Source organism: Monodelphis domestica, chromosome 2 (assembly GCF_027887165.1).
Source record: "Monodelphis domestica isolate mMonDom1 chromosome 2, mMonDom1.pri, whole genome shotgun sequence".
NCBI classification, from domain to species: Eukaryota; Metazoa; Chordata; class Mammalia; order Didelphimorphia; family Didelphidae; genus Monodelphis; species Monodelphis domestica.
Genome location: NC_077228.1, coordinates 66,362,547 through 66,388,106, shown reverse-complemented (window position 1 = coordinate 66,388,106; position 25,560 = coordinate 66,362,547). Strand labels below are relative to the sequence as shown.

Sequence of the window (25,560 nt, the reverse complement as noted above, 5' to 3'; positions counted from 1 at the left end):
TATGTACCATTCCCCAACTACTTGAGGTCTCACTGATCCCTCTTCCCTGAATTTTCATAGCATTGAAATTAGATATAAACAAACTTGTTATTCACCACTTTTTCATGAATTAATCTCATTTCCCTCTCCCTCAAAGGTAGGCATCATTTTTGTGGCCCCCAAAGCAACTAACAAGTGTGACAAGCATAATTCATAAATACTTTATGAAATATTTTGTCACTGGTTCCCCCCAATCTTATTGCTTCTATAGGAAAATCAACACATTCTTACTCACCCTCTTTTCCCACTTTTTGATGAAGGACCACTTCTTCTTTCATTCCTAGGACCAGAGAAATTCCTTCCTGATTTGGGTGGACCACTGTTGCCTCGCCTATTCTGGCGATCTATTCCAGGTCGCTGGCTGGAAAAGCTCCGTTTTGCTATTTCTCTTTTTGGAGGCAATGCATTCTCTCCGACCTTTGCAGTGGCCTGTGCACTCAAATCAGCTGTTTTCTTCTCATCCCTCTCACGTCTTTCATTGAAATCACTACTCTCAGAAGCTGTCTCCCATTCTTCATTTGCTTGATCTGAAGAGTTCTGATTGGATAAATCTGGTGTCTTATTCCCAGAAATATCCCCAGAAGCACTGACTGGTTCCTGAACCACATTATTAATTGTGCCATTTGTGGCAGAAGTAGTTGCCACAGCATTGATTTTTGAAGCAGCCTCTCTTTCCTTTAGTCGTCTAAATCGTGGAGGCTTATCCTGCCGTGGTGGTCGTGCAGGTCTTTGTCTTCGAGGTCTCTCTCTGGTTGGATCAAATTTCCGCTCAAATTTTGGGGGTCTTTTATCTGCTGGTATAGGTATAAATTGATCGTGTCTTCTCAGTGGCTCCCCATCATCTGGTTTGGGAGGTTCTGCTTGCCTTGGATTCCACTGATTGTCACGGTATGTTGGCCTTCGTAACGTGGAAGGACGTGGTGGACGGCCTCCAGGATCCCTTCCACCACGTCTGAACATTCCACCCCTGCCTCTTCTAGTAGGTTCTCCTTTAGGAAGGAAACCAGGTTTAGTCTTATTCTCATCATCCCTTACATATAATTTTTCCAGTGGTCTGTTGTTATCTACTCGGACATTATTTTCAGGTTTGAAAGAAAGCAGAGGCTTCAGAGGTTTTTTGTTTTCAGGTCGTTCCTCTCTTTTTGGATGCTTGCCTTTGCTTAAACTATCTTTGTCTGATGGAAGAGTGTCACTTGCACTTTCGTGAACTTCACTATCAGAGTCAGTTTCTGAACCCCGCTGCCTTCGACGTTTAGGCACAATTTCAAAATCAGAGCTCTCACTTCGAGTTTCACTTTCTTCTCGTTGCCTCAGAGATCCCGATGGTACATGCTCTGTTCTTGGTTTTGTTTCTCTGTAATGAGGATAATCTCTATTGTGTCCTCGGCCCCCTCGACCACGTCCACCATAGGAACCTCTATAGCTTCGACCCCTAGAGTAATATTCCCCTCGCCCTCGCCCTCTATAGCCTTGATCTGGGAACCAATCTCTCTCTCTAGACTCCTTCCAATACGTTCGTGGGGGCAATATTGGTTCTTTTTTAACTGGCCGTGTATCTATTCGTGGTCTTTCTACTATTCCCTGTTCTTTACCAATAACTCTTTCGGGTTGTTTTTCTTCCTTGGTTACATGAAGGGGAGCAGTCTGCTGATTTGATGTTTTAATGGCAGGTTCTATATGAACACTATCTATAGTTTCTGGTGACTTCACATTATCTTGAGATGGCTTTTTAGCCAAAGATGAAGTCTCAGAAGGAGGCTTTTCTGGCTCTGGTGGGTGAGATGGTGGAAGTGGTTGGGGCTGAACCTGAGCTGCAGGAGGTGGAGGAGGATCCTTCTTTTCAGGTTTTTCAGGTTTTACAACTTTCTCAGTTGGTTTTTCTACCTTTTCACCCTCTTTCTCCTTTCTCTGTTCCCGCTCTTCTTTCATGTCTCGGAGTATTGGTTTTTTAATGGGACCTGATCTTCTCACTGGCCTGTCACCACCTTCGTCCCTTCTACTAGAGCTAGGCCTTGGGCCCCATCTCGTTTCTGACTTAGATTTGTATAACTTTTCGAGTTTTGGTCCTTCAGAAGGCCTTATAAAACCTTCCTTTTTTGGCTTATCTTCAAGCCGTTCTGGAGGTTCTTTTGTATCAATGCACCTGTTATTTACTTTGGGAATGTTTGCAGGCACCTCATTCCTTGGCTCCTCTGATTTTTGAGAATGGCTGGATCCATGGGACACACTTCGTTTCCTGGCAGACTGACCATCTCCAACTGGACTCTGATCATCTTGAGGCGTGGGAACAACATTCTGATCACCTACTTCAAAACAAGCTGTTTGGCTATTTGTGTCAGTGGGAGGAGGTCTTGTATCTTCCAAAGACTTGTTTGGGAACTTTTGTACCTCTGTCTCACCAGCATCTCTGAAAAAGTCTGCCTTGGGATGAGTATCCAACTGACTATGTTCAACTGTGTAGGAAGGCATTAGTTCTTGTTCCAATGGGGCTTCAGGCCTATGATGAAAAGAAGTAAAAATTATTGAAAAGGTATTTCTTAAATTAGATTTCTCTTCAATGCCACTAATTGCAAAGAATTATAACCCATCATCCAAAGACAAGATTTCTAATCCTAGTTAAAGAAATATAAATTATAAGCAGCTAGTTATAAATTATTTTAAAATTACAGAAATTAGCATCTTGCATGGAAGAATTCCAAAATTGACATTTTTCTTCATAATTTCCATCTGATTAAAATAAATGAAAAAGATGTATCACTAATTACTACTAGAGGAAAACTGTGTGAGCACTTCTTTATACTAAGTGACATAGAAATGAAACATGGCAACTTTTCATTTCATTTAACTTTCTGACAATCATTTGAAATAAGTAAATATAGATGTTATTTAAAAATCACTTCAATGAGAGAACAAAATGACAGAGATCAGAAAGGATGCTGTGAGTCTAGTGTGATTGAAGCACAGTACCTAAAAAAATCACTGGTAGAGCTGTGAAATGTATACCAATAAACATATAGAGAAAACAGACTATATTTTATGCTTTGATTTTTAATAATTGAGTAACATTCATGATTACCTTAAGTCCTTGGGTTCTTCAGCCAACTTAGGGGGAGAACTTGCTTGCTGAGGTTCTACTTGGGGATAGGGTTCTGATCCCCACATCATACGAGGTTCAGTGAGGGAAACGGCATGATCTCTTGCTGATCGAGCAATATGTTCAAATGATTCAGAACTAGCTGTAGAACTTTCTATCTGGTCTCTTCTCATTAAGGGCTTAGGAGGCATCATTCCTATCATAAGAGTTCAGAAACAAATGAAATGAAAAACAAAACTAAATAATAATCACAAGTAGATAGTATATAAGTTTATTTTATATCTGGGATAAGTGTAAATTATTTTTATAATTAGTAACATTTTAAAAGAAAAAAGGACAGAAATATATTAAGTAAAAAAAAAATCCCTCCCTCCCCATGAAAATGCAAAAAAGCACCGTGCTAAGTGCTGAAGGCAATATAAATGGCAATATAAATATTTATGTCATCCTTTCTATCCTGAAGGTATTTATAAATATAGGAGGGGCAAAGTCACTTAACTTCTGGCTTCCTCAGTTATCTCAACTATAAAATAGGAATTATAATAGCACCTACCTCCCTGGGTTATTTTGAATATCAAATGAGCATTATATCCAGCACACAGTAGGTACTTAATGATTATTCTCTTCCCTTTAAATAGGAAACATTTAATATTAAATATTTAAACTACCCAATTGATAGTCACCTTATTAATGGGACTACAAATGGGAAAGATTTCTATAAGTTTGAAACAGCAACATCAAAAAGACTACTTCTAATTATAAAGTATCACTTGCAGATTTTCAGGCTCTTCTTTGCTCCCTAAAATCCCCAATAAAGGGAAAAACTACAAGGTAAGGTAGTGTTAGTATTTAATAGTTTGTAATTAAACTAAAATGAAGCAAGATCCCACTCCATTCTGTACTCTTCTCTTTAGTTTCAGGTGAAAGTCAATCAAGGAACAGAAAACAAAGCAGTTCTTGAAGAGTTAAAAAAGATCCTATTTGGGAGAAAATCAACTTGAACATAAGTTTATAACAACGATAACTTCAACATGCCTGGATGTATAGGTGGAATATCCATAGCAGGTCTTCCAGACATCATTCGGGGATCCATATAAGACTGTACCATAAGCCAGCGTGGATCAAAGCCCATGGAAGCTAAATGCTGAGGGTGAGGCTGCATGGGCTGGTAAAGAGTTCTATGGGGAGGAGGTGGGACAGCACCACTGGAAGGCTGAGAAGGAGCAGACTGTGGAAGGACACCTTGTTGTTGTTGCTGCTGCCACTGCTGTTGCTTCATTTGTTCCTAAAAAAGCATTGCAAAATCAGCACAATGAGTTGGAATGAGTCAGTCTTAAAATTTTAATTATGTATTTAAAAAAATTAAGAATCATGGGGCCAAATAAGGCTAATAAGATTTATTGGAATATACAAAACTTAATTTTTAACACTTTACAGAATGTTAAAGCTAACTAAGTCCATAAATGTTTATCAAGTATCTCATATGTGCCAGGCTAACTTAATGGGGAAGGCAAGATATTATAGAAGGAAGGTACTAGAATCAAGAGGGATTGGGAAAAGCTTCCTGTAGATGGCAAGAATTTAGCTGGGACTTAAAGACAGGAAAAGGAGAGATGAGGAGACAGAGCATCTCAGATATGGAGGAGAGAGAAAATTCCTTGAATCTAGAGATGAAATGTTTACAGAAAAGAGGTAAACATCAATTGACTGAGGAGTCTATGGGGACTTGTGGATATGTAAAGAGTAAGTATACAGAAAGGTGTGTGTGTCGGGGAGGTTATGAAAGACGGAACAACATATGCTGAATAAGGAATAAAATTTATATAAAGGGGCAGGACAAAGTCCCAGATATCAAATTCAAATCTTCAATTAAGAGAGTACTGTATCTTACTTTTAGAACTGAGTATGGATGGATCAAGTATAATCTACTTGACCTCTTTCTGCAAGATAAATATATGTCACACACACACACACAGAGTATGTATTCATATACACATTTACAGATATGAATTTATTCATCTGGGATATTACTACTGTGGAAACGCTACTGGAGATAGACAACTCATCGATAATGTAGAGGTTTAAGAGAGCAGTGTACTAAGAAGTTAAACTGACTAGTGCCCATGGTCTTAGTGAATCCAGATCTTCCTGACTTCAAGACTAGCCCTTACTCCAAACAGCTTCCCAACTAAGCCATTTGGACACAATTTGAGATTTAAATCTTTTTTTACCATCGTGTTTTCTACTCCGATGTTTTTGTACCAGTACACACAGTAAGTTTTTACTAAATATATAATTTATCTTCCTACCTGTTGTCTTTGGAACCGTGGTGGCAGTGATTTTTGAAACTGTTTGGAATAGCCTGATGAAACTGCAGGTCGAGGCTGAGAGCCTGAATCTGGTTCCACTTCATGAGTCACCTGTGGTTCTTTTTCACTACGATTGCTGTCTTGTCTTGTGAAAACTGGCTGTTCCTCTGACAAAATAAAATAATTATTTTTCATACCCATCTCTGTGAATTTCTACAGACATTTGATCAAATGAATTTGTTACACTTTGCAAATCTTAAAGCATAACAGAGATGCTATTAGCTGCCTTTTACATCATCGTATACATGCTAATTAAAATGGTCTCAAGTTTCCAAAGGGACGATATACTTCTGCTCTAATGAATATTGGAGGTAGAAAATCTGGCCTAGAAAAAGTCTGGAGGTTCCAATGAATCAAGGAATCCTATAAAATTATTCTCAGCTGTAGATGCCCCCCAAATTCCAGGAATGTGCAGCTCAAAAGGGTAACCCCACCCCCAAATTTCTATATTACAAAAACATTATCTACCCCAATTCTCAATTAAAAAAAATTTTAGTACCATGGATTCTAACACAACCAAAAAATGAATCATTTATTGTACTTCATTTGACCAGTGTTAATAAATTTTTAACGACTAAGGATTTCTAGCATCTGAGTTATCTTTTAAAAAAAAATGAAAATTGGGTATAAGCAGTCACAAAAGAACAATGTAACTAGTTATCTCTGAATAAATAAATTCTTGATGGGTAAAAGATCTGAGCTCTTCTCCACAATGAAAAGATCTTTTTTACCATAAGAAAGTGCAAAAGTCAAAGACAAAAATTTAGTAAAGCAAAAGTTTAACCCATTATGGAACAGTATATGTTGTCAAATAGGGTTAAATTAAAAGGGAATTTAAGTAACAGCAAATTTTTAATGTAATAGTATCACATACTAATGCAAAATTAAAAATTAGACCAGAAGTTCACTTTTTAAAAATGTGCCAAAGCCACAAACTGTGGTTGTCATATTGTTAGATCATAGTAACAAATGGGAATGACTAGATCATCAAGTTTAATTGAGAATAAACAAAGAGAAAATCAAAATGAGATGTGAAATGTGGCTTGGAAAAAAAAATGCTTCTTGAATATACACAAGTTTCCAGATACTTGGTCCATCCCACTATAGGCTTTCATTTTGTAATAGTTATTACACAAACATATCTTTATTATTTAATTAAAAAAACAACTCTTGATATTACCTCAAGTTGTTTCATCTAAAAGATAACCAGAATTCCCATTAAAAGTTTTTTTAAAAAATCCAATTACATTGACCCCATAACTCCGAGGCAATATGGAAGAACTTAAATTATAGGTTTTATAAAAATCAGCATTTCCATGAAAATCCACTCAACCGTTCTAATTTGTTGTTAATGAATTTTTTCCTTAGGAAAATGCCCAACAACTGAAAGGAGGAAATGGAGATGGTTAAGATGAGAAAGGATGTATGTGGTAGTCTTTTGAGAAAGTCTCAGATAAAATCAAATAAAAATTCACAAGAACGTATCCCTACCCAATCCTCCAACTTGTTAAAAAAAAAAAGGCAAATCAAAACAAAATCTAATTCTGCTTTGGCATAATTAAGTCTTCGAAACCCTAAACAGAGCAGTAATGAAGACAAGCTACTGTCTTGGTAGTGTAATGATCACTGGATTTAATCTCTCCATAAGAGAGAATTTACATTAAAAGAATTACTTTCTTTAGGCAATAAAATCACAGAAAAAAACAAGGAAGAAACAGTAATTAAGAAAAATTTATCTAAAAGTTCAAGAATAAAATTATATTAAAAGCCATACAAACCTATTTTTTCTTTATTACAGCTTTCATTTTCTTGTTTGTCTAGCACAGGTTGTACTGTGGGCTCTTCATGGTCCAATTTTTCTTCTTTCTCTCTCTCTTTTTCCCTCTGTAGTTCTTTTTCGCGCTCTTTTTCCTTCTCTCTCTCTTTTTCCAATTCTTTTTCTGCTTCTCGTTGTCGTTCAATTTCCCGTTCTTTTTCCTGCTCTCTTTCTCTTTCTCTCTCCCGCTCCAGTTCTCTTTCCTTTTCGCGCTCCCGCTCCAGTTCTCTCTCCTTTTCCCGTTCCTTTTCCCTCTCTCTTTCCCGCTCCCTTGCCCTCTCTCGTTCTCGTTCCCGCTCCTTTTCCCGCTCTCGTTCCCGCTCCCGCTCCTTTTCCCTCTCCCGTTCCCGAATTTCTTCAGGAGATGGCTGCTTTTCTACAATGCCATATTTCTCATTTAACTGTTTCAGCTTTTCAGCACATGCAGCCTTTCTCTGCTCTTCCATTCTTCTTTCTTCCTCTTCACGTCTCTTGCGAGCACGTTCAACTGCTGCAGAAAGCTCTGATGGTTGTCTTCGCCTCTGCTTCCAAGCTTCATCTTCATCAGGAACTTGTTTAGGAGGGAAGGGACCTGATCTTCCGGGTCCTGCCTGTCGATCAGGAGGCGGATGCTGAAACATTAAGATAAAGAAATTCCAATTAGTCACAACACACACAAAAGAGAACAATTATTCTATGCTAGGTCTAAAAGAGAAAGATTATAACACCATGCTAATTGTTATAAGACTAGGTCCCAAGATAAAAATAATTTAAAAAAAATTTAAAGTATAGGGCTCTCCAGGTCACTTTCCCATTCAATAAGATTCAGTGGTTCTCTATTACTTTTCTTTTGATAGGTATTTGTGCAATAACCTGGTCCCAAACTACCTCTCCAACCTAATTACATATTACTCTCCTTTATGTATACTACAATCTGGCCAAAGTGGATCTGTAATTGTATTTTATATCTGCCACTTCCAGGTAAGTCTCTATATCTTTGTAATCATTGTCCTCCATGCCCAGAATAAACTCCATCCTCCCCAAATGTCATTTAGAATCCCAGTTTTCTTTATGGTTCAGCTCAAACATTAGCTTCTATATAGAAAAGTTACCAATTCTGCCTCCCCCCAAAAGTGAGCCTATCAATTTGTATGTACTTACATATTCACATGCAGTCTCCCTTGTTTATATTGTAATCTCCTGGAGGGCAGGGGTTATTTCACTTTTGATTTTATTTACCCAGTGTTTGATACAATGTATGTCATTTAATAGATATTTACTGATTGAATAACATTTTAAAATGTGATTATGCCATCTAATACTATAGCCTTGTAACGTAACAAGTCTATATACCAGAAAATAAATCAGAATATCAATACTGCATCTTTATAATACTATATATATTTTATGCATCTAAAGACATTATCCTGAGGGAGAGGTTCACAGAGACATCAGACTGACAAAAATGTCCATGACCAAAAAAAAAGTTTAAGCATAGTTTCACTAGAGGAATTTTGAGAAAACTCTAGTGTGGGGTCAACAAGACAAGTAAATTAACATACAAATATATTTCAAAGCTCTGAGAATAAGCATAAAATGTAAAATGCCTTTAAAGAGCTTTTAAGTTAAGCACAGATAAGGGGGTGAGAGAAAGCTTACATATGAAGTTCTAGAAAAAGAGATGGGGATATAAAAACTATATGACTTGTGTCATAATAGCAAGGCATATGCTCAATACTTCTGAATTTCTGCTTGAGAAGTTTTATTAAAACAAAATGAGGCAGATGTCATTTTAATAGAAAAGGTAAACATAACACCACAAGATTATCAACAAAGAGATTCCATTATTTGATTCTTATAACAAAATATAAGGCTGGGGCAGCGAATCACAATTTTTCACTCAACAAGCAAGATTCATATGAAGAAAAATAAAACCCAGATAAGTTAAATGGCTTTTCAAGAGCAGGGAAATACAAAATTGCAGGACCTCTCTTTCTGACTCCCACTTTTGCACGCTATACAATGCCTTTAAAAGAAGTTAAATGTGGTGAATTTGCTTTTGAAAAGCAAAGAAACAGATCAACTAAACCTGCTTTCTTCTATAGTGGGTATTCAATATATATTTTCTGATATGATGAGATATGAGCATTCTTTGCATTTATTTTCCTATTTTAATGTTTGCACTAAACTTAAAAGACACCAATTATTTCAAGGTAATGAAACTCAAAATATGAAGTGATTACAAATCCCAGCTAAAATCTCTGCCAGGATGATCTCATATACCTTTAAGAATGTAAATTTTATCAGCTAGAGGGCTAAGTAAAGGTAGAAGAAAAATTTTGATTGGCTTTGCAAAAGACTTACCTAAATTACAAAATATTTAGGGTTTTATGTAGTATAAAAACCTAGTTTGTGTATATTTAATATCACAAACCATTTTCCAATGATGCCTAAGGATACTTTGTTATGGTAATAAGCAATAGTCCAAAAATCAGAAATAGTTTAAACTAGAATTCATTTTGTACTTAATATTCAACTATATGGATGTAGATAATATTCTGATTATTCATTGCACAACCAAGTAATAATGCCATATTTACTAAGAATGGCTAGGTACCATATCTTTTTCATATTGGTACAAATCATCTGTGTTCAAAAAGCTGCCATGATTATTCTAGCTCAATCCTGCAATGAAATGTGTGAGCTGAACAGAGCTTGAATTATTTTTAACTCTCTATGGGACAAAGGCTGAATGTAAAAGAATAGGGTCATGTTAAATAGAATGTAAATACAGAGTACAGGAAAAGACAGTCTTGGAGGCACTTGTAGCTTGGAGGATCCAGAAAAGCCACTTGGTTATTACCATATGTGGTGCTTAGGTTGTATATTGAAGTACAAAACAAAGGCATGGAGAAAGGAATGGGAGGAGCACTATGTATGAGGAACTCAAAATAACCTAGTCTAGTATAGCAGGACCCAAGATTTTATATGGAGGTGAGGTAATATGTAAGAAGGCTCAAAGCTTGGAAGAGAACTTTAAATGGCAAACAGAGGGATTTATATTTGATCCTAGAGATCATGAGAAATTGGTCAGGACCATACTTTAGAAAAACCAATTTGTTGGGGGAGGGAGGGAATGACCAGAATAGGCCAAGATATCAGATGGATCCCAATTAAAGGGAATGCCACTGCAATCTTCCAAGGAAGGATGATGAGAGCCTGGAAGTATGAGAGTATGAGATTTTATATGTAGAAATAAGGGAGTCCATCTAAGGGGTTATCTTGTGGAGACAGAAACAAGGACAGGCATACAAAGACCTAAAGAATTTACATACACACACCCCCACCCCCACCCCATAATTTTGAATATACAAAAAAGGAGTCCTATACACTAAATTTTCATGTTCAACAAAACCAAAAAAATCATTTTAAGTTCCAATTTTGCAAGTATTTTTATTAGGTTCCCAAAGTAGAAAAACAATTTGCACATCTTTCCACTCAAAAATTCAGACTTTAACTAGTAACTAGTAGCATCATACCTGCTGAGTAAGTGTCTTTGGCTGAAGTGGCAAGTGAGCAGTACTGTTCTTTTCATGCATTAAGGACTGTGTCGGAGGAGGTCCTCGTTCCTAATTAATAAAGGAGGAAACGGTTTACAAAATGAGGTCCAGTCATTCTGACAAATAAATACATTTAATATTCTAAATTAAAATACTAAATCTTCAAAAGACTCTCACTCTACAAGGCCTCCATAAACTTCTTTCTAATAATTTAATGTGAGAACTGAACTTGTCATGAAATTTTATTTTGCAGTGTAAGTTTCCTTATCCTTACTATAATCAGAATGTATGTATTGATGAGTGATTAGGGTAAATGGCATTACTTGAGTTACATAGTCAGGAGCTAGACTACAATAAAATCTAACACTTGTATTTTTGACTAGTTAGCAAATATTAGACCATTGATCTAACCAGGCAAGAGTTATTAATGATCATTACCCATAGATATGTCAAGTTGACTGTCCTGCAGCCAATATGTCCTGAGGTTCTAAGACTATGACAAAGCAGAAAGTGGCAAACTGAACATTTAGAGCTACATAATAGGAATGAAGTTTTTCCAATAGAAAGGGTTTGGGATCAATTTTGGAGAAAGCAGGTTCATTTCTTTTTCTTTGGCATCTCAAGGTTAAGGTTAGATTTCAAAAAGGTTGTTTGGTATTAAGCTTGAAATTAAACCTTCCTATCCTCTAATTGAATTAAGAACAGTTTTTTGTTTATCTGTCAACAAACTACACAATGAAAATGAAGGGATGTCCCTCAATTCAAGAAAGGCTGAACAAATTGTGGTATGTGATGGAATACTATTTTGCTATAAGGAAAGTGAACCAGATGATTTAAAAACTGGAAAGACCAACATGAACTGATGTGGAGTGAAATAAGCAGAACCAAGAGAACATTGTACACAGTAACTAAAATATTGTGAGATGATCAAATGTAATGGACTTTGCTACTAAAAGCAATGCAATGATCCAGGACAATTCTGAGGGACTTATGAGAAAGAATGCTATTCCATTCTAGGGATAGCTAGGAGAAAGAAAGCTAGAGTAGAAATGCAGGAGAAAACATGATTTGTCCAATGTTTATTTGGGCACATAATTTGGAGTTTTGGTTTTAAAAGGTCACTCCATTACAAAAATGAATAATATGGAAAAAGGTTACATATAACCCAGTGGAATTGCTTTTCAACTCCAGGAGGGGGAAAACGTGAATCATGTAACCTTGGGAAAAATTAAATTAAAGACCAAACTACTGAAGATAATGGTATAAAGGATAAATAGTGGGAGGCATGGACTCTCTGAAGCCATTCTAAAGGCATCCTAGTGTCAGGAAGACCCTTGTCTCCTGCCCTTCCTGACTTCCTAGCTTCAAGAAGACCTGCCTCTTGCTCAGAATAAGGTTGGGATGTCACTAAGAACATAAATCCGAATCTCAAGAGAAGTGGGGGCTTTTTTTCAGGGAATCCAGAGGGAATAGTGTGTAGGCCTGGCTCCCAGCCAGGCTCTTGGAGGCTTCTTAAGGGAACAGCCAGCCACATGTGGCTAGAGGCCTTCCCTCACCCCCCCCCCAAACCCCCATCCCTTTTTATTATTTAATAAATATTAATAAATTAAGATACAGTTTCCAGAGAATTTTGGATTTAACACATACTTAAAGAGATGGGGTCTGGCAAGTGTTAGCAGATGACAAGATACATCATCAAAGAAAAAATATAGAGTAGTAGTGATTGATTATTCAGGCCTAGAGAACCAAGGAAGCTATTGAATAACTTAACAAAAGATCAGTTTTGATAAGTGACCACCCCCAAAAGTATGTGAATGATAATTGCATTAAAGACATGTAAACTAAAGAAAATCAATTCTGGATTTCAAAGGATTAAAAAAAGTAGATAGAGGGTGGAGTTAAGATCTAAGTCTACAAGCAGCTCAGTAGTACAGTGGACAGAGCCAGGCCTGGAGTTGGAAGGACCTGGGTACAACAGTGGTCTGAAACACTTCATATGTGACCCTAGGCAAGCTACTTACTCTCAACTGCCTAGCCTTTACCACTATTCTGCCTCCAAGCCAATACTTACTATTGATCGTAAGACAAAAGGTAAGGGTTTTGGGGGGGGGGGGGGGGGCGCGGCGGGGGGGTTGGGGGGAGGGAGGTCCAATAATCTAATACATTGAGGGGAAATCATGACATACAAGAGCTACAAGGGAAGCTGCGAAACTGAGAGGCAGTATAGTTCCATTGAGAAAAGATATAATGCCAAGTTAATATTTCCCTTAGTAGGGAAGCTAAACTGCTAGATCAGGGAAATGCTTAGGCAAAAAATACTTATTTTTCAGTAAAATATTTGGCACCAAGTACTTTATGTTATGCTTAAGGATTGGAGGAAAAATATGGTATTATGTGATAGTGTGATATATTAAGACAGCTGAATTTGGAACCAGTTGACTTCCAGAAACTCATTGATGAATTAGTGTTAATTTGGAGGAAAGAAATTACCTTAGGTGCCCCACTGTTAATACATTTTCATCAGTAACTGAGATTAAGACATAGATAAAATATCTGTAAAATCTACAGATGACACATAGCTTGGAAAGATAACCAATATACTGAATGACAAGATATAGCTCCACAAGATCAAGAGTATTGAACAATGGCCCAAAACAAACAAAATGTAATTTAAAAATAAAGTTGTATGCTTGGGTTAAAAACATTGCCATCACAAGTATAAGATATTGAAAATATTGCTAGACAAATCTGTGAAAACCATCAAGATTGTATTGGACTATAAGCTGAAAAAGACTTGTGAAGCCATCAAAATAACTAAAGGTTAATTAACTTAGGTTATATATTTTTTTAAATGTACAGTATAAAAGGCACTAAACTGTTATGACTGAAAACTCTATTACAACTACTGGAGAACAAAAGACAAAAAGGACCCAGACATATTAAAATATTTTTAAATGTCCCTTTTGGTCATAGAAGTGAAAACTAAGGGAATACCTATCTGGCAAAGTGTAGCCAAACAATTTATGATGTATGAATGAACTGGAATACTATGTCCTAAAAAAATGGCAAAAAGGACTGTTTACAGAAAATACCTGGAAGAGCTTTATAAGATGGTATAGAATGAAGTGAGAAGAACCTAAAAACTAACAGACTTTGAACAACTTTGAAAGTCTCAAGAACTCTGACTGACCAGAACTGAAGAGAATTAATGATATTAAGTTATAAAGAAACATATGTTGGCACTCTACAAAAGAAAAGCTATTTGGCTTTCCCCAAAATACAGCAAGCAAACTGCCTCAGAATACATCAGATTTCTTCTGAAAGGGAGTATCACACAAAACCTATGTAATGGCTTCATTAAAAAGCAGCAGATTTCAGCATCTTCTAAACTTCTTAACACTTACAGTTATCCAAAAGGAAAACTAGTCAACTAATCCCATTTGTTCACTAGAAAGAAATCTTTAAGCAGAAACCTGACAACAGTGTTTTGGGTCCAGGACATTAAAAAAAAAAAAAGCTTGGCCTAAATATAGCCTCTCTTTTTCTTAAAATTCTTTAATAAAAAATGTTTATTACATGCTTCACAAGGACTAGGTTAAAAAAAAAAAGGACTACATCTGGCTTTCAGTTAGTTACTATACTTGAAAGTCTTCAGTTGCATAATTTGCTCTAAATGATAAAAAAAATCCCACTATTTCAATTATGTCTATTACACAAAGCACCCTTTGTTGACTACACCTCAATTCAACAAACCTGATTAAAAGGAGGTCCTTTTCCATAAGGACCTTTTGACACTGATGACTGTGGAAGCAACTGAGATTTGGGGCCAGAACCTTCATCATCATCTTTTCGGTTTTCAGCACTTTCAGAAGTCTTTGGTGCTTCTTCACTGAAGAACAACAGGCATTAACAAGAATGGAAAAAAAAATAAGCCACGTATCATCAATACCTATTTTATCCACTACACTTTCTCATAACAGTTTTTCTAAATTGTGAGGGACAATGAATCAAAGACTTTGAAAAAATATGAATAGGTTCATTCACTGCTATGAAAAATGGCTAAAATCCCCATTATTTGAAGGCCCGAAGTTAGACACCTTGATTTTTACCTTCTATGTTGGCATTCCAGAAGCAAATGTACATACTTTGCATAGTGAATACTGTTGACATTTCTTTTAACAGGCTTTCAAGAAAGATAGTGAAATGGAGAAGAAAGTCAGCAGTCTCAATTTTTGTGACAGTCATGGTATTAAGGCAGGAAAACAAGTTCTTCTATGACTTGTTTGATGATTCCCTCTTAGCCTTCTTTATTGAATAAACATTTTCTCTGCCAATGTTCACAAAGTGTGGGTACACCCTGAGGCTCTTTCTGTCCTAAGCCCCTTTCTCTTCTCTCTTGGTGACCTTATCAACTCCAATTCTATTGAACTAGATTATTGAACAGATGATTTTCAGATCTATCTACTCATACATACAGCCCTAGTGGCCCATCTGAGTTCCAGACTCAAATGCCTACTGGATGTTTCAAACTAAATATTCTATAGGCACCCCCTATTTAAATATACCAAAAGGTATATTTTCCCTGGATATCTTTACCTCTTCCTACTTAGTGCAAAATACTAACAACTTTATCTTTACCAGATTTGCAACATCAGAGCCATACTCAATATCCTATCTAATCAATTGAAAAGTTGTCAAGTCTGTCTTTACATATCTTGCATTAACTCCTATCCACACACAACTATAACTATTCAGGCTGTCATCACCTTTAGCCTCAATTTTATCATCTTAAATTGGTCAAAGCTCTTCCCTTGGGGTTCTATTTTCTATACAAGAGTCAATGATAATTTAAAGTAGACTCAAAACACTGCTCTGTCATTTAAAGAATTTCTATCAGAGTTGGCTATATAACCTGCCCTAACTTGGACTTTCTAGTCTAGTCTATACATTATTTGTCATTATGCACCCCTCATTACCAAATCTGTGCCAAGGCTACTTCCCTACCCCCATACCTGCAATGTGCTTGTCTCATCTCTACCTCTTATAATCTCTGGGGTTCCTTCAACTTGAGCTGAAGTTGAATTTCAGTTTAAACACTTCCTACATGAGGCCTTTTCTGATAGTCAACCCAAATTGCCTTATATTCACTTTGTATATACCTATACACCTTGTTCTCCAGTTAAAATATAAGCTCCTTAAAAGTAGGGACTATTTGACTTTTATATTTATATTCTCAGAACCTTACATAATGAATGGCCCAAAGCAGATGCTTTACAAATGTGGAACTGATATTTTTTAACAGTGGAGCAGAATAGTGAAAGTTTTCACACAAATGTTGAATACTGTACAACTAACAGCAACCCACCAAAACAGGAAGACCTGGTTGAATGACTTACCAATTATCTTTATTGTCTTTCTGACTACCTCCTTGTTCATCATCATCACTAAAATTGAGCTGTTCTGTATAATCTACTTCCATCTGAGCTCCTATTGAATATAAAAGTAAAGGAAAATTGAGTGCTTCCTTAAAGTGAATTCAGTAAACTAAACTGAGGAGTCACTTTCAATTCTTACCTGCCCATCCTTCATCAGCTTCAGCATCTAGGTTATCAAATTTATCAAGCTCTTTAAGTTCTGTTGCACTAAGTATAGATGGACGTTCAGGCTCAGGGGCCCAAGTTGGGGGTGGACCTCTTCCTCTAAGACCTCTAGATAAAAAATTAATGTCAGGGTTAAGAAATTACACTCTGAAATAGAATGAAATATTAAATTGACATAAAATTAAAGACTGAAATTTTCTGATTCAATTTCTAAAATATAAAAAATAAAAATAATATCCACAAGGGATATGTTCTAAGACTTGCTGTAGATATGGGGTTTTCATGCATATACATATCCTACATGGATAATTAGCCAACACCTATTGTGAACTCCTGGTAAATGAATCAGTGAATTATTGAATCAGTGGATATGAGGGTATAACTGCACTGACCAGAACCCGTATTCCTGAACTTTATGGCCATTATTATAGTATGGGCTTTCTTAAAGACACTGCAATAATGGTATAATAACTGCAATCAGCAAGAACACGAAGTCAACTGGAAGAAAGTTTCATGTAGGTATGGGTACAAAGGGAAATGAGTCATGTACTGGACTAGCCAACTTCATCATGCATTCAATGGCTTGTGGATTGAAAATTAAGAACCATTCCCCCTCTCCCTGGAATTTTCCAAATTAAATATTTTCCCAAATCCCCACGATTAACTGCAGATAAATGAAACAGTGAATAGTGAATATAAGGACACAACTATAAAATGAAGTACTTTTAAGAATGAACAATGGATTTTTTTATCCTTGGAAGTTAAGAGACTAACAATTATAAAACATACCCTTAACAAAGTTCCTGTTTCCCCCTTTTATGTCTATAAATCATAAGGAAACCTACAATTCAATAAGGACAATTCAAGAATAAATCAGGAGCAAAACCAAGGGATGGAATGTATTAGGAGCAGCAATGGTAAAAATTATATCTTATTCTTTCTTTTGTATCCACACTTCAATAGGATAAATTCTACTTTCTGAAACTTTCAAAATCATAAAATCATCTGAAAGTTTAAATTCATTCTTTTCTCAGAGTTGGCAAATAACTAGCATATTTTTAAAAGATTTATACATAGTTGAATGTCTGCATTTCTTAATCATTAGAAATTACAAACTACTACAGAATTCACAATGCAATAAATCTAATCACTTAAAATTCTTACTTGTTAGCTTCTGATAAGGAAGGTGGGAATCTGATGGGGCCATGTAATGGAGGATATGCCATCCTAGGATACTGCTGAAACATCTGGAAGGGGAAAAAAAACAAAAAACCCAAACATATCAACCCCAAAAATTACTGCAAAATTTTAAGTCTGCTTTACCCCTAAAATGATACATAAGCACAATATTAATTAAAATAAACATTATTTCTATTTGCCTAAAACAAGTTATATTAATTCTGAATAGACTATTCTATAATTAGAGTTGGAAGGAACAGTATGTCTTCATATCCTAGATGTTTAGAAACCAATGTTCTGAAAGTTCAAATAACTTGCCCAACTATTGATGGGACCAGCTCTTGTACTGACATCATCAAATCCACCAGAGATTTTAGAAATAAGATTCATTACCAGTGAAAACAGTGATTCAACTATCCACTCAGGGAAAAGAACTAGAATAACTATTGACTGATCGTGCTATAAGATGGATGGAGAACCCAGTAAGAAACTAAAATTTGAATAGGCATTATAGATGGAGAGTAACAAAGAAAGCCTAGAATTGAATAGCAAGCAGACTGGATTGCACTCAAGAGGACTGTATTGTACTTTTAAAGATCCCAAAATTCTCCTTGAAACAAACATTTCACCAGGAATGTTAAACTTCCAACTAATGGAAGGCAATAGTTTGAAAAGAATTATAACTGCCTATCACACAATTGGTCCCTTTACAGGTTTACTAGTGATTTCATCAGTTGCAGGGAATTCTCCATTTCAAAATGTGAATGGACAATTCAGCTGTAACTTCTAGTAAAATGAGATTAAATGACTTGCCCATGTTAAGAGCTGTGGATCAGAAGGTCTTATTATGTGACCAGAGGTAAGTCACTTAATGCCAATTTCATCTGTCAAAAATTCAGCCTACTTTGCAGAAGAGTTCTAAGGATCAAAATCCGATTAATTCAAAATTATAAAAACATGAGTTACCTTGCTCTAAAGCTTACAGTTTCATAAGCTAGAAATTGCAAGCTCCTCTAGAAAAAAGGGTATTTTCATATTTGTATTCCTTATTTTTAAAATAACTGAAATATAGATGTTCTAAGTCAGTTATGTGAACGACTTTTATAAAAACTCAAAATTAGTTTATTTTAACTATTGGCTTTATATTTTCTGGTTAACTAAAGAATTCCAGTTTTAAGTTGATGTTGACTGGCCCAATAGAAAAAGACAGTGCAAAGCAAAATTGGTAAGTATGTCTGAAGGATATGGTGATTTCTTATACACAGTGGGGATAGGGTCCTCAACGCTGAACAATGGGGAATATTACTTTTAAAGTAAGGTCAAGTGGTGGCTCAAAGATTTTAAGTGAGGTTCAGAGTTCAAGAATTACAGGATGAGCTATATCCAACAAAGGTCTGTCAATAGTCAAACACTTTATCCTACAGTAAGTACAAGTAGAGCCCTAGAAAGAATGGACTGGCTCCAGACTCCAAAAGAGTAGATCAATGAAAAGGAAGGAAGGGAGGAAAGAAAGGGAGGAAAGAGGTAAAGAATAAAATTCTAGCATTTGGAAAGAAAATTTAAAATTTAAGACCAGAAGGTAGAAACTTTACCAAGTTGTGGGACATCCTGAAAAACATAAGAAAAAGAACTCAGTGAGATTCAATGAAGAAAAATATTAGAATAAGACCAGAAGACTGAAAATCTAGAGCAACATGTGAGGTAACTAGCAAAAACAGACCTGGAAAATGGGGTGGGTGGGAATAATCAGGGAATGTCTGTAAATCGTGACTTTTTTGTGTTAATGGAACAACATTATAGCATAAGAAATGATGAACATAACACATTCAAAGAAATCTGGGAAGAAGTACATTCGGACAGATACAGAGTAAAGTGAATAGAAGCAGAACAATTTATGTGATAATCAAAATAACAAAGGAAAACAACTCTGAAATACTTCAGAACTCTAATCAATGCAATGATAAATGATTACTTTCAAAAACTGATAAAAAATTTGCCTGACTTTATGGTAAAGGGTGGATAAAAGATGCAAAACCAAATAAACATTTTCAGATGTAGGCCAATTAGTTTTGCCTAACTATTTTTATTTGTTACTAGAAAGGATTTTTTTTTGGTGAAGGAGAAAATAGTTGGTTGGTAGTGACAGATGCAAAAAAAAGAAGAAAAAAGTATCAACTAAAATAAAAATATAGAAACTTTCAATTTCAATCAAAATTACCTATTTTATCTTTTGTTAATTGCCTCTATTCTTTATACATGTAACTGCCAAAAGTAAATAATTTGATTCTTCTGGGTTTTTTTAAAATGGTATGAGCTTAAATATCTAAGCTAGGTCATATATTCATTTTGAATTGGGGGGGGGGGGGGGGGGGCCATGCTGCAAGCTGTTGGTCTAAGCCTATTTCTATCAAACTGTTTTCCTGTTTTTCCATTAATTCTTACCAAATATGGAATATTTCCTTTATAACTTATATTAGGGTTCTACCAGGCATTGGGTTGTTTTTAAGTTCTTTCACTTATATTCTCCTGGCTAGTTTGTTCCAGTAATTTACTTTTCTATTTTTCATACAGTAAGATACAATTTTGATGACTGCTGTTTCATAATGTAGTTTTGAGGTTGAGATTTTACTGTCTTCATTATTTCTCTTCATAGTTTAGACTGCTTTCTTCCTCTAAATGAATTTTCTTACAATTTTATCTAGCCATCAAGTGTACCTTTGGTTTAGCATTAAATCTGTAAATAACCATAAAAATCTAAATATTCCTCCAGGTTTAAAAAAATGTATATATAAGCATGCCAGATTTTTCCCTATTTTTTTTTCCTCCACTGTGTGATCAATTTTGCTAAATTTTCTTCCTCTTTAAGAAAAAATTCTGTTATAAGGAATGAAGAGGAGGGATGCAGGCAGAAATTTAATAAAACTTAAGAACAAAAGATAAAGAAAAAACCCAATTAAAAATATGAGAGCAGCAAAAAGTAAATAAATAAAAAGGACAAAGAAACTATTACTTTGGCATTAAAGTCAATTTATACTTTAAGAAACAAAATGGATGTAACAGAAGTTTCTTTTCCTGTGAACTTTTCTTTTTTTGCTCTTCTTTGTCTACTTTCTCTACTAAGATAGTCCTATTTAAGTTAAAAGAGAGAAAGAATCCAAGGGAACCTATTTTCGAACTCAGTTTGAGAAAATTACAAAAGTTAGTAAGCTAACTTAAGGATTTGAAGGAAACAACAGAGATATTACAGCCAGGAAAGAATAATAAAAGATGGTATCCTATGCCTGGCATTGACTTAAATGTCCAGATTTCTAGTTATGGTCCATAAGATTTACAGAGCATTCATTTAAGCTATATAGTTCTCCAAAAAAGTTGATACTAATATATATATATATTTATGTATATGTGTATATATATACACATACTTAAAATTTCATTTATCAAACTATATAGGTAGAATAAAAATAACTAAAAGTGAATACACAAATGGATTATGATTTTACCAGTGTGCTTAATTCCCTCTACCAATATAAATTGCAACCATCCTCTTAGTAGTGAAGTCTTTGGATAATGATTAAGACACATAAGGGCTAAATAAATTCTCTTGGGTTAAAAAAGAAGTGTCTTATCAAAATTTGATTTCTAGTCTCATTGGCTCCCAAGCTGAGCACTTTATCCCCACCTAATAGTGTCCTGCCACAAATATTTAAGGATTGATATTAAAAGACAAACTTTCTACTTTTTTTTCTCCAAATACATTATTAGATCACTGCTAATTTAAAGTTTCCCTAGGAGAATTGCTAGTAAAGAGTAATTAAGAAGCCCTAAGACCAGCCTTGTCATCCAGGGGTTTAAACATAATTAAAAGTAAATGCAAGACCAAAAGGAAGATCTTTTTAAAAATTATAGCTTGCTTCTTTTTTCCAGAAAGGAAAATGATTTTAATGGAATTTTTTAAACTCATATAACCATATTTATTATTAAATTATATAATATTAAAATTACATAGCAGATATTTCAAAAAGTTAAATTAATGGGTTGAAAGCTCCTTGAGAGCAGGGGGTCAGGTTTGGTTTTATCTCCCCAGATCCCAGTAGTATGTCTTATACTTAGTAAATACTTAAAAAAAATTTTTTTTAGTTGAATTTGTATGCAGATTTTAGACCTCATCCACTTAACAGTACTTACATAAGGGGGCATCATTGCTCTGTACTGAGAGGCAAGAGCAGGCTGCTGTTGTCCATTCAGTTTAGGCTGAGGTATCTGAGGCGGAACACCAGGTAACCTCTTTTCTGTTGTTTTATGAGAATCGTTTTGCTCTACTGGTCCATTTGCACCATCATCTTGACCAGGGAGCTTATCTTCTTGATCAGATGGAGAAGATGGGCCAGCAGATTTACCACCTTCTCTCCAACTAGCAACATCTGGTAGGAAGAGGGATTAAACATGCAAAGCACTAAGAATGAAATGGATTAAAAAAAGCAAAAATTGGCTTTTACATAACTTAGGAGGCAAAGGCAACTATAATTTATTGATGGAGATGATAAAAATCTAGTCTGGCTTTAAAGGCCTAACAAGTCAATTGTGCAATTCACTAAAAAACGTCAAGTGATCTAGGAATGGTAGTACAATTAAGTTTATTTGGGAGGTAGTTTGGATACCAAAAGTAATTATTTATCGTCCAAGAGTAAATTGGGAATGAGGTTAGTAAGTACAATGCCCCCGTCCCCCAAGGATTTGTGATGGACTCTACATTCTTCACTATTTTTGTCAGTGACCTGGATAAAGACAAAGAAGACATGCATAGGAAGGATAACTAACATATTAAATTACAGTCAGTATCCAGAAGGCTTTTGAGAGATTAGATTAGACTGAATCTAAAGTGATGAAATTTAAAAGGGCTCAATAAAGAATCTTAAATTGTTTCATAAAATCAACTTCCTAAGTATAAGATGGGGGAAGCACCATCAAAATTTATGATCCCTTTCATGATTCTTCTTATAAAGACTAAAAAAGATATGGGTTTTTAGTGGACAAGTTCAATATGAATCAAAACATCTGATTGATATGAAGTAAAAACCCCCTAAAGACAGCCTAACATATCCTTAGAGCCAGTGTCAGCAACACATGGGGGTGATTGTGTCATAATACTATAACCTAGTCAGACCATCTCTGGAGAATTATTTTCAGATAGTGGTGCCACAGTTTAGGAAGGTCAGTGATAAGCTGGAGACTATCCAGAGGAAGGAAACAAGGGTGGATAAAGGGACTTAAGATCACATCATGAGGTCTAGATGAAGAAAAGAAGACTTTAAGGTCAGGGAAAGGGCTGGTCCATGGGGAAAGGGAAATAAGGTTGGTTCTACTTGAATTTAGAGGGAATAATAAGGAAAAATGAGCAGAAGCTATAGAGACAAATTTCAACTAATTTAAAGAAAGCCATTTTAGCAATTATAGCTATCTGAAAGTGGAATGAATTGCCCTGGGAAGTGGATATGCCTTCCTTCCACTTATCCCTCTTCCAAATGAGATTCTGAAGTAGGAAGCCTGTAAAACTAAAGTAACATAAAACTGACTCTTGAAGTCAAGAAGATGGAGGTAGTATCATTTAATACATATGAATGAACAACTAAGCAACATGAGTCCCCCTTAGACTACTCACTTCTTGCTTCACACATTCCAACAATCACTAAATTTTATTAATTATACCTCTGCTACATCTGCATCCATCCCCTTCTCTCCATTAACTGAACTATCAATTTAGTTTAGGCCCATATAATTTTCCCCCTAGAATATATCAAAAGCATAAAAATTGCTCTCCTTGCTTTATTTCACATATACTGAAGTACACTGTCCACAAAGCTACAGAAGTGATTATCACCCAAGCACAGGATTCATGTTACACTAGAAACTTCAGGGGCTCCCCCATTACCTCTAGGTGAAATACAAATTCATTGGCAGTTAAAGCTTTTCACAAACTGGCTCAAATCTATCATCCCAGTTTTAAAAATAAATTCCCATTATCCACTTCATGCTGCCCTCTTTCTGTGTGGCTTTCCTGCTGCTCATATATTGTATTACACCTTTCAACTATGTTTTAAGTCATGCTACCTTTATACTTGGAATAGACCCCTTAAATCTCTGATTCTCAAAAATCCTAGTTTCAAAACTGAGCTCAAAAGTGATCCCCTGACAGTCTTTCCAGATTCATTCCATTTACTAATTTCTCCCCACAGAAGCTGAACTGTATTTTTACTGTATATATTTATATGTGCATGTTATCTTCCTATAGAAGGTCCTTGAGAACAAGAACAGATTTTAATTTTGTCTTTTCATCCCCAGTGTTGATCACACAATAGAGGCTTAATAAGAGTTGTTTGACTGCTTAATATTTAAAAAGTAACTAGGTACAAAATGTATTTTTTAAATGATTCATCCAAAATAAAAAGCTCTCTTACTTGGTGGTCGTAAGCTGGGTCCAGGTCCATAGGCATCATCATTTGCATCTTTTTCTTTTTTTTCTTGATCACCAGCTGCTTGTAGACTGGGAAACTCTTGCTGGAAATGACTATTTACTTGAACACCTAAAAAAAATTTTTAAATAGTAAAAATATAAATATATAAGCATGAAACATTAATGAATAGCTCAGTACCCTTTCCTGTTTTCTATTTTCTAAATAAATTACTATTAGCTTTCTGATGAAATTTATTATCATTGAAAATGTTGCCTCAGTCTTTAAAATTCATAGCAAGAGAAGAGCCTAATCAGCTACTATTCTAGAGAACAGATGTTTGGATTAGTTTTAAGAATTGAACCTTCTTCCCTCTTTCTGGGGAAATAATTTCAGTGAACAGATTAATTCAGGGTGAACAAAAGCAAAAGGGCAAGAATGTGCTAAGATCTGCCAGAGAGGGAGATACAAAAATTCATTTGAAATCTTTGATAAGACCCTTAAATTTCAAACTATATCTTAATAATTTAACTAATTTGGGAAGGGGAGATGGTGGCAGCAGCACAAAGAAGAATGAAGTAGAACTGTGCAAGAGTATAAAGGAAAATAGTTGTTTTTTTAATACGTTAAAGTTTGGGACGGAGGAACAAGGACAAGGATTTTTAGTCAACACAAGATTCAAAATATATATTATGTCTGAAATTGTATATGAAATTAATACTTCCTTTAGGAAGAAAAGAAAATAGAAAGATCCTAGATTTGATGAATACCAAAATAACACCACAAAAATGAAACTGAGCATATTCTAATATAAATTTATGAATAAGAATGGAAGATTATGTGTATGCCTTTTTAAAAAACAGCACAAAGGAGAAATGACTTTTGCAAAAAGTTCAATGTAAGCCAAATCATCCTAAAGGACATTTAAAAATATACTTGGAAATAGATGAAAAATTATAAACTTCATTGAGAGTAGAACTATGACAAGGAATCAAATATCACAATCCCTTATATTCTGCATGATGAAGTAGAAATAATAAAGAAAACAGAGACAGGAAGAACAACTGGAAGGACAATACACTAAATACAAATTAGAAAAAATTCTGAAGAGTATCACTATTGATAAAAAGAAAATCAAGAACATGTTAAAAAAATATATATAAAGGCATAAAGCAGGAAGACATAAACCTGACAAAGATGTTTGCCATCATCATAAAAAACGTCTAGAAGACTCTCTACAGACAATTCATCCAAGTTCTCCTATATGCAGATGACTTGTTTACTGCACCTCTACCATACTACACAACTCCTTAAATTACATTCCTTGACATCACAAAATATTCAGATATTAAATAATCTACAAAAGAAACCAATTGGAGAAAGAAGGCCTACTGTTAAGTTCAAAGTCTTCATTGTATGGCTAGAATGGGCAGTTTGATGAACATAAAGATCTTGGGTAAACACAGCAGACTGAC

The 25,560-nt window shown here is 35.2% G+C and overlaps 1 protein-coding gene across 11 annotated transcripts in view; it reads right to left on the bottom strand.

Moving 5' to 3' along the window:
- The window catches only part of LOC100020287 (protein PRRC2C), a 96,597-nt gene that overhangs the window by 37,833 nt on the left and 33,204 nt on the right, over positions 1-25,560 (bottom strand). For all 11 annotated transcript variants that reach the window (XM_056815536.1, XM_056815546.1, XM_056815541.1 and 8 more), the window contains 12 exons: positions 24,092-24,217; positions 21,822-22,057; positions 17,622-17,704; positions 16,432-16,565; positions 16,254-16,344; positions 14,611-14,746; positions 10,837-10,926; positions 7,281-7,929; positions 5,443-5,609; positions 4,169-4,418; positions 3,116-3,329; positions 275-2,536 (listed from right to left, as the gene is read on the bottom strand). In XM_056815536.1, coding sequence (XP_056671514.1) covers positions 275-2,536; positions 3,116-3,329; positions 4,169-4,418; positions 5,443-5,609; positions 7,281-7,929; positions 10,837-10,926; positions 14,611-14,746; positions 16,254-16,344; positions 16,432-16,565; positions 17,622-17,704; positions 21,822-22,057; positions 24,092-24,217 — 4,438 coding nt within the window. The remainder of the gene's footprint in view (positions 1-274; positions 2,537-3,115; positions 3,330-4,168; positions 4,419-5,442; positions 5,610-7,280; positions 7,930-10,836; positions 10,927-14,610; positions 14,747-16,253; positions 16,345-16,431; positions 16,566-17,621; positions 17,705-21,821; positions 22,058-24,091; positions 24,218-25,560) is intronic.